The 18,453-nt window shown below is 44.5% G+C and overlaps 1 protein-coding gene across 3 annotated transcripts in view; it reads left to right on the forward strand.

Moving 5' to 3' along the window:
- LPAR1 (lysophosphatidic acid receptor 1) overlaps nucleotides 1-18,453 on the forward strand; it is a 69,698-nt gene that overhangs the window by 12,694 nt on the left and 38,551 nt on the right. For all 3 annotated transcript variants that reach the window (XM_042829437.1, XM_042829434.1, XM_042829435.1), the window contains exon 2: nucleotides 15,014-15,182. In XM_042829437.1, the coding sequence (XP_042685371.1) occupies nucleotides 15,123-15,182 (60 nt within the window). In that variant the 5' untranslated portion in view covers nucleotides 15,014-15,122. The remainder of the gene's footprint in view (nucleotides 1-15,013; nucleotides 15,183-18,453) is intronic.

Genomic DNA, 18,453 nt, shown 5'->3' on the forward strand with positions numbered 1-18,453 from the left:
AAGATGTTTGTTTTTCTCTCTTAAAGATGTTCGTGGTCATTTCCATTAATCTGAAAGCAAATGTCAGGGAGGGCCTAACGAGCATCCATTCTGTCTCTGTCAACACTGCAGTGACATCTCCCAGCCATCCCCTCAAATACCTTTTGCCACGAGTAACCACAACAGCAGGAAATTATGTGGATATGTGTGGCAGAACAAGTGGGGTCAGGGCTATCTTCAGCCCGGCTGGACCTTTAGCAAATGCTTGGGAAGCGGGAGTCTGCCTGCCTGCCACTGAACTTCATGTGCATAGGCTCAGACTCTTGGCTTGCCAGAATAAACAACAGCAAAAGGAAAAAAGAAAAGAAAAAAACAGGGATAGAACAGTTTCAAAAACAGTGAATAGCCTGCAATTTTAGGAATAATGCGCTCTCTGAAGACCCTTGGTGGTAGCCTCAGCAAGACATCTGGAGGTCCGTCTTGTGGATCAGCATTAGAGTAGCTGAGGGAGAAAGGCAGAAGAGCACAGGTTAATTACAGACGCTTGAACTTGCCTGCCCTTTGGTGGAACCCAGTGCATAGCTGTGGTCAGCCTGCCTTTGTCATCTTCAAAGGGCTATGCGGCTTTGGTGGCAGTCGAGCCAGATTGGCATATGGAAAAGATTTCCCTGCAAGATAAAAGCTTCAGGGTAGTGTATGGTCTGCTGAAATTTCTGCGTTGCAAATTCATGGAAAGAAAATATTTTCCTTCTCATATGTATTCAGATTGATCTTTGATGGCTTTGAGGGTTTTTGGGGGAATGGGGAGGGACTCTGATCTTGCCTCAGTGGGATGACAGGGAAGGTTTATCTCCTGACCTACGCATTCTCTACATGAGCAGATTGTTTCTGGGAGGGAGTGCTGCTGCACGATACTCCTCTTTTTCTGCTGTAAATGAGTGAAGCTTATGGAAAAGAAATGACGCAAGAGTTTTGCTGCTTTTTGGTGAGGAAGGGGGTTCTGTGCAGACCTTGTGAGGCTGCTCAGCGTGAGTGCTTAGGCTCTACCTGGCACATCTCTCTGCAATCTCCGCCCATCTCTTAGCTGGCCATGGAAAGATTGAGCAGCCGCCTGCAGCACTCATATAATTAATTCTGGAGGCCAGAACAATGATCTCTTCCTGTTTAGCCACAGAGCCCCTATTCAGGGAGATTTGACTGATGTCATTTTTTCTGAAGCATGGGCTGAGCTGCGAGTGCAGGCGATGTAGTTTTGAGATCTTCTGTTGATTGTTGTGTTGTGAAAGGCTCCTGCTCACAGCAAGAGCAGGTTGTTTTTTTTCAATAGCTTGAAACAATTTTCTTTCTAGTTCTGCTGAAAATTTTGTCTTTTTCCTTATATAAGGGTAATATGAGTATTATTCCCCTGAACATGAAAGACCGAGACAATTGGTCTCAGTGTCTCTTCTAACTGCAAGCAGCTGCAGGCTCCCCTTCAGAACCTTTTTAAGACTCTTTGAGCCATACAGGTGTGAGCTGGCAGAAGGCAAAGTAGAAAAGCTTATTTCTTCTTTTTGCTTTAGTAACACATTCTTGGATTTCTGCATTTTCATCTTATCTCAGTAAGTTAGCTATCTTACACCTGTATTTTTTAATAGATGCTTTTCTGCTGGCTGGGCAAGCAGAAATCAAATTTCCAGGGTGGTGTTTGTTGTTATTTTGGATTGGTTTGGTCTGTATGGAAGCTAAGTGCTGTGGCATAGAATCATAGAATCATAGAATCACCAAGGTTTGGAAAAGACCTAAAAGATCACCCAGTCCAACCGTTCACCTATTCCCAATAGCTCCTACTAAACCATGTCCCTCAACACAACATCCAGCCTTTCCTTGAACACCCCCAGGCTCGGTGACTCCACCACCTCCCTGGGCATCCATTCCAGTGCCTGACCACCCTTTCTGAAAAGTAATACTTCCTCATGTCCAGCCTGAATCTCCCCTGCCGTAGCTTGAAGCCATTCCCCCTGGTCCTATCACTAATGACACGAGAGAAGAGGCCGACCCCCAGCTCACTACAACCTCCCTTCAGGAAGTTATAGAGAGCAATGAGGTCTCCCCTGAGCCTCCTCTTCTCCAGGCTGAACATTCCCAGCTCCTTCAGCCTCTCCTCATCAGCCCTGTGCTCCAGACCCCTCACCAGCTTTGTTGCCCTCCTTTGAACACGTTCCAGGGCCTCAATATCTTTCTTGCAGTGAGGGGCCCAAAACTGGACACAGCCCTGGAGGTGCGGCCTCACCAGTGCTGAATACAGGGGAACAATCACCTCTCTGCTCCTGCTTGCAACACTGTTTCTGATGCAAGCCAGGATGCCATTGGCCTTCTTGGCCACCTGGGCACACTGTGGCTCATGTTCAGCTGAGCATCAATCAATACCCCCAGGTCCATTTCCTCTACGCAGTCCTCCAGCCACACCGCCCCAAGCCTGTAGCGTCGCCTGGGGTTGTTGTGGCCGAAGTGCAGGACCCGGCATTTGGCCTTGTTGAAACTCATCCTATTGGCTTCAGCCCAGCTCTCCAGCCTGTCCAGATCCCTCTGTAGGGCCTCGCTACCCCCAGGCAGATCCACACTTCCAGCCAATTTGGTGTCATCTGCGAATTTACTGAGGGTGCACTCGATGCCCTCATCGAGGTCATCAATAAAGATATTGAAGAGGACAGGCCCCAGCACCGACCCCTGGGGAACACCACTCACGACCGGTCGCCAGCTGGATTTGACTCCATTCACCACCACTCTCTGTGCCCGGCCCTCCAACCAGCTCCTTACCCAGCCAAGAGTGTATCCATCCAAGCCTCTGGCTGCCAGCTTCTGCAGGAGAATGCTGTGGGAGACAGTGTCAAAGGCTTTGCTGAAGTCTAGGTAGACCACATCAACAGCCTTTCCCTCATCCACCAGATGGGTCACCAGATCATAGAAGGAGATCAGGTTGGTCAAGCAGGACCTGCCCTTCACGAACCCATGCTGGCTAGGCCTGATCCCCCGGTCACCCTGCACATGCCGCATGATCTCCCTCAAGACAATCTGCTCCATAACCTTCCCTGGCACCGAGGTCAGGCTAACAGGCCTGTAGTTCCCCGGATCCTCCTTACGACCTTTCTTATAAATGGGAGTCACATTGGCAAGCCTCCAGCCTTCTGGGACCTCACCGGTCAACAAGGAGAGCTGACAGATGATGGAAAGCGGCTCGGCTCTCACCTCCGCCAGTTCCCTCAGCACTCTCGGGTGGATCTCATCTGGCCCCATCGACTTGTGACAGTCCAGTTGGAGCAGTAGGTCTCTGACTGTTTCCTCCAGAATCACAGGGGGGTTAGTGTGCTCCCCAGCCGAGATTACCAGGTCAGAGAGAGGAGTATCCTGAGGATAACTGGTCTGACTTTTAAAGACAGACGTAAAGATGGCATTCAGAACCTCTGCCTTTTCCTTATCCTCAGTAGTCACATTCCCAGCCTCATCCAGCAAAGAGTGGATATTCTCCTTTGTCCTCCTCTTACTGTTAATGTATTTATAAAAGAGTTTTTTTATTCCTTTTCACGCCAGTGGCTAGGTTAAATTCAAGCTGGGCTTTTGCCTTTCTGATTTCACCTCTACACATCCTAACAACTTCCTTGTATTCATTCTGAGTGGCCTGTCCCTCTTTCCACAGGCGGTAGATTCTCTTTTTCTCCTGGAGCCTCAGGAATAGTTCCCTATTCATCCACGCCGGTCTTCTTCCCCGCCGGCTCATTTTGCAGCTCAGGGGGACTGCCTGCTCCTGCGCCCTTAAGACTTCCTTCTTGAAGAGCAACCAGCTCTCTTGGACCCCTTTACTCGCTAAGACTGAATGCCAGGGGACTCCCCCTATTAGTCCCTTGAACAATTCAAAGTCCGCCCTCCTGAAGTCCAAGGTAGCAATTTTGCTATTCCCCCTCCAGGCTCCACCATGAATCACGAAGTCTATCATTTCATGATCACTCTGCCCAAGACAGCCTCCAACCTCCACATCTCCCACCAAACCTTCCCTGTTTGTGAACAGCAGGTCTAGTGGGGCAGTTCCTCTCGTGGGCTCTCTGACCAGCTGTATCAGGAAGTTGTCCTCTACGCATTCCAGAAACCTCCTAGACTGCTTCCTCTGTGCTGTGCTGTACTCCCAGCATACGTCAGGGAAGTTAAAGTCCCCCATGAGGACAGGGGCAGGCGACTGTGCAGCTTGTGCCATCTGCTTATAGAATACCTCGTCTGTCTCTTCATCCTGATTTGGAGGTCTATAACAGACGCCCACCAGGGTGCCTGTCTTGTCAGCCCTTCCTCTGATCTTTACCCATAGGGATTCAACGTTATCGTCCCCAGTCATAACCTCAGTAGCGTAAAAGCATTCCCTAACATAGAGAGCCACACCGCCACCCCGCCTTCCTTGCCTATCTTTCCTGAAGAGTTTGTAGCCATCCATTGCAGCACTCCAATCATGGGAACAATCCCACCACGTTTCCGTTATGGCAACTAGGTCATAGTTTGCCTGCTGCACAATGGCTTCCAACTCTTCTTGTTTGTTGCCCATGCTGCGTGCATTAGTGTAGACGCACCTCAGCTGAGCCCCTTGCCTCTCACCTAATCCCAATACCACTTCCCCAGGCTGCTCTCTAGCAGGCCTGGCTTTATCCCCCTCCCCCTTCCTATCTAGTTTAAAGCCCTCTCTACAAGTCCCGCCAGCTCCTGGGCAAGTATCCGTCTCGGTTTTGGAGACAGACAATTCCCATCAGCAGACCTCAGGCCGGATGCTGAGTAGACCACCCCATGATCAAAGAACCCAAAATTTTTGCACTTGCACCAGCCTCTCAGCCATGCATTTACAAGATGGCTTTTCCTGGTCATCTCAGCGCTCGTCCCTGCCACCAAGGGAATACTGGCAAACACTACTTGTATGCCTGCTCCATCAACTAACTTCCCCAGTTTCCTAAAATCATTTTTTATAATCCTCAGGCTTCTAACAGGGATCTCATCACTGCCGGCCTGAACTATCAGAGCATGAAGCTCTGTTCTCAGTTATGCAGTCTGTAAGGTGGTGTACAGCAAATGCACTTTCTGCTTTTGCTGCTGGTGACAGCTAAGGTGTGGTTGTGCATGCATTATGCAGAATCTATACTGTGATTGACAAAAGGCAAAGCAAATGTCATGCAAACGCACAAACAGATGTATTGGGTAGGGGCCCTCAGCAAAAACAAAAGCCCCAGTTCTCTGGGAAGAGCTGAATTGCTTCCAAGAGAACTGTTGAAGAGACTTCACTCTGAAGACGGAGCAGCAGCAGCAGCAATGTAAACAGGTTAAAAGATTTCTGCTTTGACATGTTCAATGTCCAGGCTAGGCCCAGACTTGTGGAAGTTGCTGTCCTTCTGCTTTTTTGGCTGTTGATGTCACAAGTGCTTAGATTGAATAAGTCTGAATGAGAAAGCAGATGATGCCCACAGGTGAAGAGGAAGGAGGGGATCTCCATTCTTGTGACCCAGGCCGGGGGGGTTCCTGCTCCTCAGCAGTCTGGGCAGCGTGGGCGCTGGAGGCCTCTCATTGCTGGGGGCCGTGCTTCCTTCCACAAAGGCCATGCTGGCTGCCCTGTGGCAGCTCTTCAGTGGGTGCTTACCCTGGGCATCCTGTGCCCATTCCTGGAGCCCTGGTCTTGCCCCTCCAACTCCCTGCCTTGGGTGCAGCTGCCAGACCCTGAAGACATTCAAGGTCAGGCTGGTATGAGCACCTGATGGAGCTGTAGGTATCCCTGCTCCTGACAGGGGGTTGGACCAGATGGCCTTTAAGGGTCCCTTTCAACTCCAACAATTCTATATTTCTGTGAGTCTCTGACTGCAAAACGCCATTGCTTTATTGTATTACCAAATAGGAGAAAGAAAGCACTACCCCATGCTGCCTTTCAGTCTCAAGACTCCATTGTAACTGCCAGACTGTTACTAACAAGTTGTTTCTTGATGACAGTGAAACATCTCAAATAGAGCATTATTCTTGTTGCGTTTCTCCCTCCCTTACTTCCTCTCAGCCTCCTTCTTTCCCTTTTAAGCCTTAATGATATTTTATTTAGCTGCTTTGTGTTTTGTCTGTTCTGTCGCGTTGGGAAAATAAATCCCTTTTTAATAATTGCTCTGGAAATGTTTGTGCACAAACAGTGCATTACTTCACTGGTAGCAGAGATGATCTGGGTGGAAATTGACGCTGTTGAATTAACCCAATCAGCCTGCAGAAGAATGTATTCCATCTCTTAAATTGCACCTGCAGATAAATGGCTTTTAAAACCTAAGTGAATTAACCATTTAATACCAAAAATAAATGAATAGTTTCTTTCTCCACCGTGATCTCATGGAAAAATGTTCCTGGGTATGGATTAATTTCCAGTTGCCATTCGGGCAATGTATGTATGGCATTTTGGGGGTGGGCTGTTATTTATATAGCATTTTGCAGTCTGTTATTAGTGCCTGCCAAGGTGCATGTGAAACGTAGTTTTTGCCTCCCATACAATGTGATAGTCTAACAGCAGCATGGAAGACTTTGCCATGTTTCCTGTGGGTGTCTTGGTTGCTTCTGCAGAATGAGTAGTTCTTTGCATTTGTAGTCTGCTCTAGGTTTTTCAAGTTGAAAACTGACCAAGTGCTTAGGGCTAGTTTTAATTTCAGTGACATGAGCTCTTGCTAGTGGGAAAGAGACTGTGATGTATGTTTCATTCTCCATTTTTTGTGGTAGAGATTGTCCATCACTGTACCTGAACGTTTCCATGTGTTAGGTAATTACAACAGAACACATAGAGAGTGAAGTTGGACTTAGGAATGGCCAATAGAGCAACTTTGTCCCTTTTGTTTAGCAGTCCCCTTTTAAACTCCCAAGACCCCTCAGTAAAACCTCACAAATTCACTTCCACAGTGATTGCGTTCATTTGGAAGTTCTCTGTAAAAATGGGTGAGATGTGGTAGCTCTGCTACTCCTTGAAGTAACCTGTCCACTGGAGTGACAGAAGAAGTTCTCCAGTGCTGCAATGAGAGTAATGTTAAATGAGCAGTAGTAATGGGTGCAACTCATGGCATTTGATGGCACTGGATCTGAAGATGTGCTGAATGGTTGCAAGTATTACTGTGGCGTATTCAGTGCATATGTGATATCAGAACTTTATACTTGCCTTCCATGCTGCTAGCGAGAAACTCATTTTTTACTCCAGCAGTGCAATTTCAGATTCAGTGCTATTAAGCCAGTTTAGCCAGTGTCATTCCTAGAGTTACTCTCATACTTATTGCTACAGTAATGAGTGATGGATGCAAAGACAACCTTTATCTTTCTTGCTGGAGAAAGACATCAGGAGAACAGGCCAAGCTGTTGTCAACCAGTCTGCAAAAGCTGCTGTAAGACATGTACTCTAATGCTCACATTGCAAGCAGAGCCTGACAAGTATGGTTAATGTTGTATTGGCTTCTAAACCAGTCACACATCTGCTGAAGGTAAGGCTGAAGAGATCACTCCTCTGAGACAACGGGTATTTAAGAGGGGAGACCACAGGGGAAGTGTCTAACTGAGAAGAAAAAGGCCAGCAAACTTGCTGTGGTTGTTCAGAAAGATTTAAGATAACAATACAAGAAGAGGCCACAGCATCTGTCCAGAAACTAACTCTTTTCTTTGTTGTTATTATTTTAACTTTCTGCTTTTACTAAATATGGAATCATAGCTATTAACTTAGTGTGATTTTAATCACCAAGCAAGTTAATGTGGATCATGGGGATTATCTTCATTTGCAGATAAAACGCGTCCTGGAGCAGAAGGAGAAAACAGAAATGGAAGGAAATTGCATTGTAGAGATCATAACCACTTGAATTAATTTGGCTTATCAGTGTGCTTTGGTGGACCATTTGGTGATGCTCCGTCTTTTACGGAGCTCGTTCTGCAGATGCCTTTGTCACAGTAAACCACATGCAGAACTCACAGTGAGATGCAGCATTCTGGTCCCCAGCACAGAACTGGGTACTTGCTCCTGTGCTATGCAACACACAGGGGAAAGGAGGAGGAACATCCTTGGTGACAGGGAGGAAGATGGCACATGGCTTTTTCTCTGGTTTTAGGTGGTAGAACTGGTGAGTGTAGCTAAAAATGCAGTTTACCAAGGTATGCTGTTTTCACTGAAATCACTGCTGAGAGTGGAGTTTGGAGCTTGCTACAAGAATTTCAGGATGACCAAGAACTTCTTGTCTACGTTTCTGTGTTATGAATTGTTCTGTGCTAGTCTGCTGGGGTAACTGTTTCACTGTTGCTGATACTTCTGCTTGCTTATGAAGTCATGTTAGCATATCCTGGAGGTTTTCTGCTTTTTTCTTTTTTGCTTTAAAGTATATGAAGAGAAGTGTGAAGAGAAGTTTGAAGCTGGCTTGTTCAGATCGTTTAGCTTGGAGAAGAGAAGGCTCTGGGGAGACTTCATTGTGACCTTCCAGTGCCTGAAAGGAGCACAAACAGGCAGGAGGGAGCTGACTTTCTACACAGTCTGGTAATGACAGGACGAGGCGGGGTGGCTTTAAACTAAAAGAAGGAAGCTCTAGGTGAGATGTTAGGATAAAATTCTTCACTCAGAGGGTGGTGAGGCCCTGGCACAGCTGCCCAGAGAAGCTGTGGGTGCTCCATCCGTGGAGATGCTCCAGGCCAGGTTGAATAGGCCCTGTTCTAACCTGACCTGTTGGGTGGCAACCAGCACTGAAGCAGGCAGTTGGAACTGAATGATCTTTAAGATCACTTCCAGCCTAAGCCATTCTGTGGTTCTGTAATAAGTTTAAAAAGTTACTGTGAATTTCTGAACAATTTTAAGGAAGAGAATTACGTTGATGTAAATGAATCTGCACATCTGCTATTCAAAGTGCCAATGTCAGAGGTGGTAAAGGCATAAAATAACAAAGACTTAAAAGAGGTAACTACTGTATTTTAGGCAGGGATTCTAATACCTTACAACGTGCAAAAGAAGGCCCGAATTTTTGCAATAGTTCCTAGCAGTAACTATAGTAAAAGAAAGAATAGCAGTACATTGTCTTCTCTTTTCTTAGAAGCATGAAATTGAAATGAAATTTCTGCCTTTCATTTTTATTTAATGTACCAGAGAGCATATCTATTGTTCTTTTGTTAGCTGAGTGAAACTACTGTAGAGGGAAGCAACAACTCCGTGAATCCATAGTAGATAACAAAAAATTCATGTTTGCATTGTAAAATCATTCTCCCTTTTCTTCTTTATTTTATTTTTTTTAGGAGGAAAACACGATTTTTTTAAACTAAAAGACAAAAGGCTGGAAGGGTTGTGTTACTACCGGCTATTCCATCCGTATGAGGTGGAGAAATCACAAGCCTTCCATAGACTAAAGCAGGCAGTGAAGTATTAAGCGTGGTAGCATCAAACCAACCCTGTTGGTGCAAATGCATTGTGCAAAGATGTGGCTCAATCTGTTGGATATGAAGACCTTGCAAAGCACAGGGAGCAGCATGACCTGTCTCTTCCATAAATACTTTTCCTGAAAGTGCTTGAGTGGTGGTGCTTCCTCACGAGGTGGGTCATGCTGTTGCCATCACTTAAACAAGTGGTGTGGTGAAGCAGTAGATAGGTCATAGACTATAGATCATTACAGCCATTCCCTGGACCAGGTTTCTGTGTTTTCTTGTCTCGTAAGGCTGTTGTGGGAGAGATGTGCTTTTATTCGCGTGTTGAACGTGCTCAAGCTTATAGGCAAGATTTGCGTGGCAAAGGAGGCTGCTGGAGGTGAGCAGTGGCAGATGATGGCTCTTTGGATGGCAAGTCAGAGGATGCCATGTGAAACGTGGAATGTCTCTGCAGCGACATCTGGAAGTAAACCCCATGTATCAGATCGTTTTCTAATCTTCCCTTTCTAAAAGTTGCTTCAATTTTTTGTTTTATTTTCCTTGACTTTCCTAGCCATCTGGGGTCAATTAGTACTTAAATCTGTCTTCTTTACAACCGCAAGTTGGGCTTTTATTCACTAGAGATGGACAGGGAGAGGAGCCTTGTTTAGCTGAGCCAAATACAGTAGCTTCAAGATCATGCTGAATCAGTATCTCTTGAGTCACCTAATCCAGAAACTTGAAGTCTGTGGAGAGAGGCAGTGGTAGGAAAGGATACTGTGATAAGTATCAAGGCTGAACAACTGTAACAGTGCCAAAAATCTGATACGAACCAACACAGGAGGCAGACCCAAATTCTGAAAACACAGCTGGCTTTTTTGAAGGTCTTCGCAAAAACAGGATAGTTATTTTTGTTATTGCAACGGATATTTCAGAAGTAGTTCCATCAGTGCTTCTCTGGCACGTAACTGCATTTCTCCTAACTTCTTAAAGTAATGACAGAACTGCATTGCTCGTCTTTTCTGCATTCTCAGATGGGTGATCCAGAAATTATGGTGTTTAATCATAATGTGTTTAAGAGCCACATTTTCATTTGGTAAGATCATTAGTCCATGCATTAGATAGGTGCTACTCTTTCGGGCGTCAGCAATTTTTAAAACAGTGTGTTACCATAAATGACTTCCTAAATGTTGTATTTATGGTGAAATTCTATTTGCTGGAGTTGAGTACCTTTCATTTTACTAATTTAAGTAAGTGTTGAATGTCTTTCCTCACTTGGTAGTTCTCTCAGTGGTATCAGCAAAGACAGCAGCACTTATCAAGAGAGGACAGCGTAGACTGTTGCATGCAGTGCTTCCAGTTATAGTGTTTGGGAGTGGTATGTGGGAAGCTGTGTCCAGATTTGGGGATTTTTTTTCAGCGTTGTAGGCAGTAAGCCATCAAAACCTCATTAGTAAGAAGCCACTCCTGTGCTTTTGTGTTTTGGACTTCCTTTTTAGTGGAGATTACATTTTTGCCACAGTGCTCCTGAGAGGAGTTCACTGGAAGATCCTGTTGCCTTTATTTGCAGTTCTTGAAAAACACGAGACTGCACCCAGAGCTCACACGGGTATTAAGTTAGGAGCCACCTTTGTTTGCTATGGAAGCAGAGTGCCCTTCACATTTTGTTTATGCTGAAGGAGCTGGGGTGGGTTGGGGGCAGGGGGAGAGTCCCTTTGTACAGTCTGATCCACTTTCAGTAGGAATGCTTTTCGGAGTGTAACTGTTTGGCATAAAGTCCTCATTGCCACGTACCTTATGCTCAGGAGGTTGAATAGCTCCAGTATGGTGCAGAAGCAGTGGTGACCCCATCCTTCATGTCCCCTGTCTCCTTTTGTCTACCCACTCCTACCCATTTACAGGCTTTGTTGGCTGGGCAGAAACAAGGAAGTAACCAATTTAATGTAGGAGCAGCATTCAAGATATGGTGGGCAAACCCTGCTTTGCTTCAGTCTTTTACATCCTGCGTTTTTTTTAATTTTACCAGTTGGAGGCACCTTTTGCCTCGCAAGATATGAGCAGAACAGTCTTCCTTTTCCTGCCTAAAGGAGGGATCAGTGCAGTGCATGTAGTGAAAATGCAACTAGGTGGGTATGCAAAATAGTCACTCCAAAGTGTTTTTCACTGGTCCTGTGTTTTTGCTTTCCTGGAGAGATTATAAAAAGTGACTGCAGACAGCAGATTTTCCTTTTCTCTGTGTTAAAGTACTTGGGGTCTAGTACAAGATTAGGCTTTCTCTGTTCTTGATGTACTACCTGGAGCTAGTTAAAGGCCAGACAGGTTTAAGATTTTTTTTTTTTTTTTTTTTTTCCACTTTTTCTCTTCTGTCCGGTGGTAATCCCTGATAAAAACAATTTTATCAGTCCTGCTGGGCAAGCTGGATTCTGAGCATATGCTTGATTTTATTTAAGATAGTCCTCTCTGAAATCTGCATCATGTATAGTGTATTTTGTTCTCCAACATTTCAGGAACAAGAAAGAAGAATATAGGAAAAAACGATGAGCTGCTCTAAGCAGTTGCTACTCATTAGCATGTTTTAAGAAGCATAGAAACAGAGGTCTAATGAGGTGTTATTTGAGTTAGATTTGTGACAGTCTTCCACAGCTGATGACCTTGAGGCTGTTGATGGAGTTTTACTGGAAGTCACTCTCTCTTGTTCAAATAGCAAAACTTCCCTAATGGCAGCATTTTCAAGTTGAAGGCTCACATCACTCCCATTTACAAGAAAGGGAGCAGGGAGGAGCTGGGGAACTACAGGCTGCTGGGTCTCACTTCTGTGCCTGGAAGATCATGGAACAGATCCTCCTGGACAACATGCTTCATCATATGAGGGATGAGCGTGTGATCTGAGACAGCCAGGACGGCTTCACCAGGGGAAGGTCATGCTTTACCACTCTAGTGGACTTCTGTGATGGAATGATGGCATCAGTGGACAAGGGAAAGGGATGTCCTTTACCTGGACTTGAGCAAGGCCTCTGACATGGTCCCCCACCACATCCTTATCTCCAAATTGGAGGGATGTGGATTTGATGGCTGGACCACTTATCAGATTTGCTTGAAAGGCCGCAGACAGAGGGTGGTCATTAATGGCTCTAATTACTCTAATGGAGTCCAGGTGGAGGCTAGTAATGAGTGGTGTCCCCCAGGGGTCTGTCTTGGGACTGATGCTCTTTAACATCTTTATCACTGACATCGATGACGGAATCCAGTGCACCCTCAGCAAGCTTGCTGATGGCACCAAGCTGAGTAATGCACTTGACACGGTGGAAGGAAGGGATGCCATTCAGAGGGACCTTGAGAGGCTGGAAAGATGGGCCGAGGTGAACCTGATGAGGTTCAACACAGCAAAGTGCAAGGTTTTGCATTCAGGCCGGAGGAATCCCAGGCATCCATAGAGACTGGAAGGAGAAGTCTTTGAGACCTGGGGGTCTTGATAGACGAAAAGCTTAACATGAGCCAGCAATGTGCTCTTGCAACTCGGAAAGTAAATGGTATCCTGGGCTCCATCAGAAGAGTGGTGGCCAGCAGGGACAGGGAGGTGATTGTCCCCTTCTACTCTGCTCTTGTGAGGCCCCATCTGCAGTACTGTGTCCAGGTCTGGAGCCCCCAAAACAAGAAAGGTAGGGAGCTGTTGGAGAGAGTCTAGAAGAGGGCCACAAAGATGAGCAGGGGACTGGAGCACTTCCCCTACAAAGACAAACTGAGGGAGCTGGGCTTGTTCAGCCTGGAGAAAAGAAGGCTGTGGGGTGACCTCATTGCGGCCTTTCAGTATCTAAAGGGAGCCTACAAAGAGAAGGGGAATCAACTCTTTGAAAGGGTAGATAACTGCAGGATAAGGGGAAATGGCTTTAACTTGAGTGAGGGAAGATTTAGGTTGAATGTCAGGAAGAACCTCTTTACTCTGAGAGTGGTGAGGTACTGGAACAGGCTGCCCAGAGAGGCTGTGGATGCTCCATCCCTGGAGGTGTTCAAGGCCAGGTTGGTTGGGACCCTGGGCAGCCTGGTCTAGCATTAAATGGAGAGGTTGGCGGCCCTGCATGTGGCAGGGGAGTTGGAGATCCATGAGGTCCCTTCCAACCCTGGCCATTTTGTGATTCTGTGATTCTGTGATATTACAGTGGTGTTTCCTTCATCTGTCAGGCACAGAGGTAAAAATCAGTGAATTTCAGAAAATAGGCCAAAAGTCTGTTTTGAAATGGAAATGGGAAGCCTGAAAGATCTGCCGTGTGGTTCTTTGATTTCCAGTGAAGGTTTTCTTGGAGGAATGATAAATCTCCATTTTCTGTCCTCTGCATGAGCACAGTGGTAAAAATTTGGAGCAAGGAGTGGAAAGAATGAAAGGCTGCTAGCAAGATATGAGTAAGAAGGAATAGGGGTCACTGGAAAGCTATATAAAGATGGGAAAAATGATCCTAGAGCTTGGAAGACGAGCCAGGCAGCTACAAGTGATGTCAGGCATGCTGGGTTGTGTTGAAATGTGAAGCAGGCATTTGAAGATAATGCTTTTGGAGAAGGAGGAGTAATTTCCAGGGTGGTGTGTGAAGGCTGAGTTTGGACACATGGGTGCACAAAAAGACAAAATCGACTCGTAAGAGCATGTGGAGTGCAGCTTATCTGCTCTGTCTTGGCTGTGTAAGTATGGGCTGGCTTTGAGAAAAGGGACCAAAGGCCGGGAAAGCTGCTAGCTTTGGCTGTGTGCTTGCACCATGGTCTGAGTTTGAAAAATACCGGTTAGATCAGGGTTCATTTTAGGTGTGTTTGATGAGGACTGACTACGCGTTGCGGGGGTGGTTTTCCACCGTGACTTACAGAGTAGGAAGTGGTAGATGCTATGAGCAATAGATCTTTCTCCCAAATCCTTTCTGGTGGCTCGTCTGTGGGCTGCACTGTGTACGTCTTGCATAACTGTGGAAAAAAATTAATAGCTGCAGTAGCAAAAGTCTGGAGTTTTTAAGTGGGCTTTATTTCGTGGCCATTTGCAGTTTTCTGCCTTTTTGTTTGGTTTCCTTTGCATATGGGAATAGATACATAGACTGAAACTGATCTAAGCCTTGATAAACATGATAGCTAAGAAAATAACTTGTTTTGTTGTATCATCTCATCAGCCTTTACATACCAGTTCAGTATATTCACCCACAGTATGTATCTGCCAGAAAGAATAAGTACGATTGAAATTCACCTACAATAAGTTTGTCATAATCCTTAAGCTGAAGAATGTTTGTGATCACTGAAAGGTAAGACATAGCAGTTGAGAACCTGAGGGTAATCTTCTGTGAGGTTCTCCTTTTGTTCCTCTAAGTGGAGAAAAAATATTGCTGTTAATGTAGCGCTCTCAAGTGACCACCTTTGCTTAGAAATGTGTGCGGGGTCTGCACATTAGTCTTCTTGCTGTGTGCAGTTTCTGTGAGTTCTAGTTTGTGTGGTCAAGTGGATTGTTTTGCTGTTCTGGACTAAATGACATGGTGCCCTTTGAAACTCCTCCTGTACTGTAAATGGCCATGTGAGCCAGTTGGCTGTACAAACTCCCAGGCTAGTTTGGTAGCAGCTCAGGGGCTTGGGTGTTGACTGCATACCCAGCTCTCATGTTATTCTCAACCATATTTTTTCTTCTTGCCAGGAGCAAATGCCAGCATGACTGGGATCTGAGGAGGCATCTCCGTGTTCTTACCAGAAGTTTGTGGCTCCAGAGGAGGGGTGCAAGGACAGCAGGAACATTTTGAGCTAAAATGGATATCCCCACCGATTTGGTGCCATCCTCCATGATGTCACAGCCTGAGGTGATCGAGGTGAGGAGATCACAATGAAACTCAGGCAGCCAAGCTGTCTGAACCTCTTTTTTGTTTCCCCAATGAATCCCTGCTTCTTTTTTTTTTCTCTCTCAGTTTTGAGTCATCGAGGGAATTTTCCCTGAAACATTGTATTAAAGACATTCATCATTTCCTAAGAATGTTGTTATACTTTGAGGCATGACACTGTATTATACTGCTATTTGTAGAAGAAAAGATACAGCGTATTATGATCCTTATTGTTTCCACGTAGGTGTTGCCTGCCATGTGGTTTGATTTTACTGTGCATAATGAATACAGGGTAGAAGAAGGTCACGATGGGGTTCATTTGGAATAAAACCACGAGAAATTTCAGGTTCAGTGCTCTTATGAGGAGTGCTAAGCTTTTAAGCCAAAACTGGCAATAAAATAGTAATATACTTACAATTACTAACAATTACTAATCTTACTTTCATGAGTCAAAGTGCGTGCTTAAGACTTGATATTTATAAATACCTAAGTGATTTCTTCAGCTCCATGCACTGAACACCACATACTTTTTCCTGTTAGTGAAGTGAATATTACAAACAGAAAAGGAGATGTTAGTACTGCTGAAGGTTTCGTCTTGAAAAGTTCCTCTGACTTGAGACCCGGGTGTCTGTTGGAATTTAAAACTTTTAAGGGTATATACTTCATATATACATCACTCCACAACTGGTGAAGTTTAGGTGATACTATCAGAAAATTGGCAACATAACTTTTTTTTTCTTCTTTTTTTCCTTTTGCTAAAGATCTTTTGACTCGGGAGAACTGAATCTCTTAGCAGAGACCTCTGAGAAGCTGCAAAAAACTTATTAAAGGGTGGTGGAGCTAAATCTAAAATCTCTTTTAGGGGGAATTATTTGTGCTCCTTTTCTTCCTGGACTTCAGATTAAGAAGTAGTACATTTTAAAACCATTTCTGTTGCTTTTCAAGTCCATATTAGGGTCAGAGAAGGATTTTATCTCTTTGCAGCAGGTTTCAGGACACCTGACAGGAAGGAGATCCTGTATGGCTGTATTGCAGGGTGTTTGGCCACTGATGCACTCTTCTGCCTTGCTGGACTAAGGCTCCCCCAGACCATTCCCTGCATGCTCTGAAAGGCATCTGCATCACAGTCTCCCTGCATTCTCTTTTCAGAAGCTTCTTTGCATGTAAGAAATGTGTGCTACTGTTCAGGGGTTGCTGTTCAGGGATAAATGCCTTTTTGAAGAGAGCATAAGGTCAGTTGTGGTGTAAGAACAAGTGGGAGAAAAGCTATTACTTCTAAAGGGTTTGATTGAAAATGGCCTTCTAAACTGTATGGTCACGGTTCTGTTGCATTTACCATACATGCATGCTTTGTGCAGGGACTTTCTGCTGACTACATCTTGCACAGGGTTTGGATCTCTAGGTCAAAGACAAGAGGCAAAAAGTATAATCTAAATATAGATTATACTAGATATTGGCTGTTAACATAGATGGGTTTAGTTGGAAATACTAGTGATAGGTGGGCAGTTGGACTGGCTGATCTTGGAGGTCTTTTCTGACCTTGATGATTCTATGATTCTGTGGCTCTCCCTTCCATGTTTGGGTTTCAGAGTCCATACTTCCATAGGATTTGACTTGAGAGCAAAAACAAAATGGCAACAGGAGGCAAAGGAAAGACTGATATCTCAGTGTGGGTTGTAAAATACTATTCTCTGAACCTCTTATTGTAAAAGCAGATTCCAATTTCACAGATTATATCCACATGGGAGGTTTTAAGTGCATGTGTGAATTCCCCACAGATTTCAGTAAGCCATGCTGGATATGATGGTTACAGGGCTTTAACCTATGTAAAGGAGAAATGGCTCCAAAAAAATAGCCTGGAGACTTCTGTTGCTGAGAATGAGGAACAATTTTTTTAACAGAAAAGGGCATTGTAACATATCTTAAGGGCAGAATAATTAGACAGAAATGAAGCTGTTTCCTATTGAATGGGCTTGACTTTAGCATTTGTGCTAAATGAGCATTAAAATGAGCTTTGGTTATTGTTTAAGAAAAGGTACATTTGTTAGAATACCTTTTTTTTTCTGCAGCACATTATTTTTCCTTTTAAAACCGAGTAGAAACCACAGTCAGCTGCAGAAGATATTTAGGGGCTAATGTCTTAAAGATAAAAAAATAAGACAACTTGGAAGTAGCCTTGCATGCTTTCTACATGAGCTAGATGGCATCTCATTTATTATTAAAAAAAAAAAAAAAAAAAGTGCTTTGCTACTTTACTTGAATGTTTCTTTCTTTCTTTCTTTCTTTCTTTTTTTTTTTGTTATTCTTTTAGCATTAATTTTCTTATTTAGCGTTACCAGGACAGTTGGTTTCCTGGATACTTCATTTGGACACTTTAGCATTAGAAATAGGTATATATGCATTCATCACAGAAGCAAGTACTCCTTTGACTGTCATCAGCCCTTTAAACAAATGCCCAAGGACAGCCAAGAATAGGCTGTTACCACACAGGATAATCCCAGAGACCTCAGCAATGCTTTTTGTAGTCCAAAGCCCACTCTGACAGGTTTTGGCTTAGGCTTGATTGTACAGATGCTTGTGGTGACACCGCAGTGGGAAGTTTTTGTTAATTTAATTGAAATAGGTATTTTTCATGTGATTTATTTTCTGAGTCGACAGAAAGGCTCAGATTGTGGAAACGTTTTCAAAGTTCTTAAAGCAGGTGTAACAGTGCTGCTACTTTCTTATTGCCAGTCTGTCAGCACAGTAAGGGATTTTGATGCATCCCTACAAGCCTCTACTGAAGCAACACTTGTTTTCCACAGTAATGTCTCTTCATATTCTCCCACACACTGATCTCTCTGAAGCTCTGCTTCAACCTTCTTTCCCCCTCCATCATTCACCAGAGATAAGCACTGAATGCATCTTGGCCGTGTTTAAATGTGAAGGATAAATAAAGTTTCAGGGTATTTGACTGTCCACAGCTGAGATCTGGATCAGAAAATGATTCTAGGACAGCATTCCCAATATGTCAAAGAATCGATTAAAAGAAAAAATTGCCGTAGTTAACAAATATTTGTTGGTGATGGAGTTTTTTTATTGTAGGGCTGTATCTATTGATTTCGAATGAGACATAAGCTGTTCTGTTCCTAAGAGGAAGAAACAACAAAATTACAAAACTTTCTGTTTTTTTAAGTTTCAGAATTTTGTTTTTCAGACCTAACAGCTTCATGGTTCAGCTCTGTATGTGCAAAAGGATAACAGAAACCTGATTGGTCTGATA

This window comes from Centrocercus urophasianus, unplaced genomic scaffold (assembly GCF_019232065.1).
Source record: "Centrocercus urophasianus isolate 14NV4802_14NV808 unplaced genomic scaffold, USGS_Curo_1.0 seq_31, whole genome shotgun sequence".
In the NCBI taxonomy this organism is placed as follows: Eukaryota; Metazoa; Chordata; class Aves; order Galliformes; family Phasianidae; genus Centrocercus; species Centrocercus urophasianus.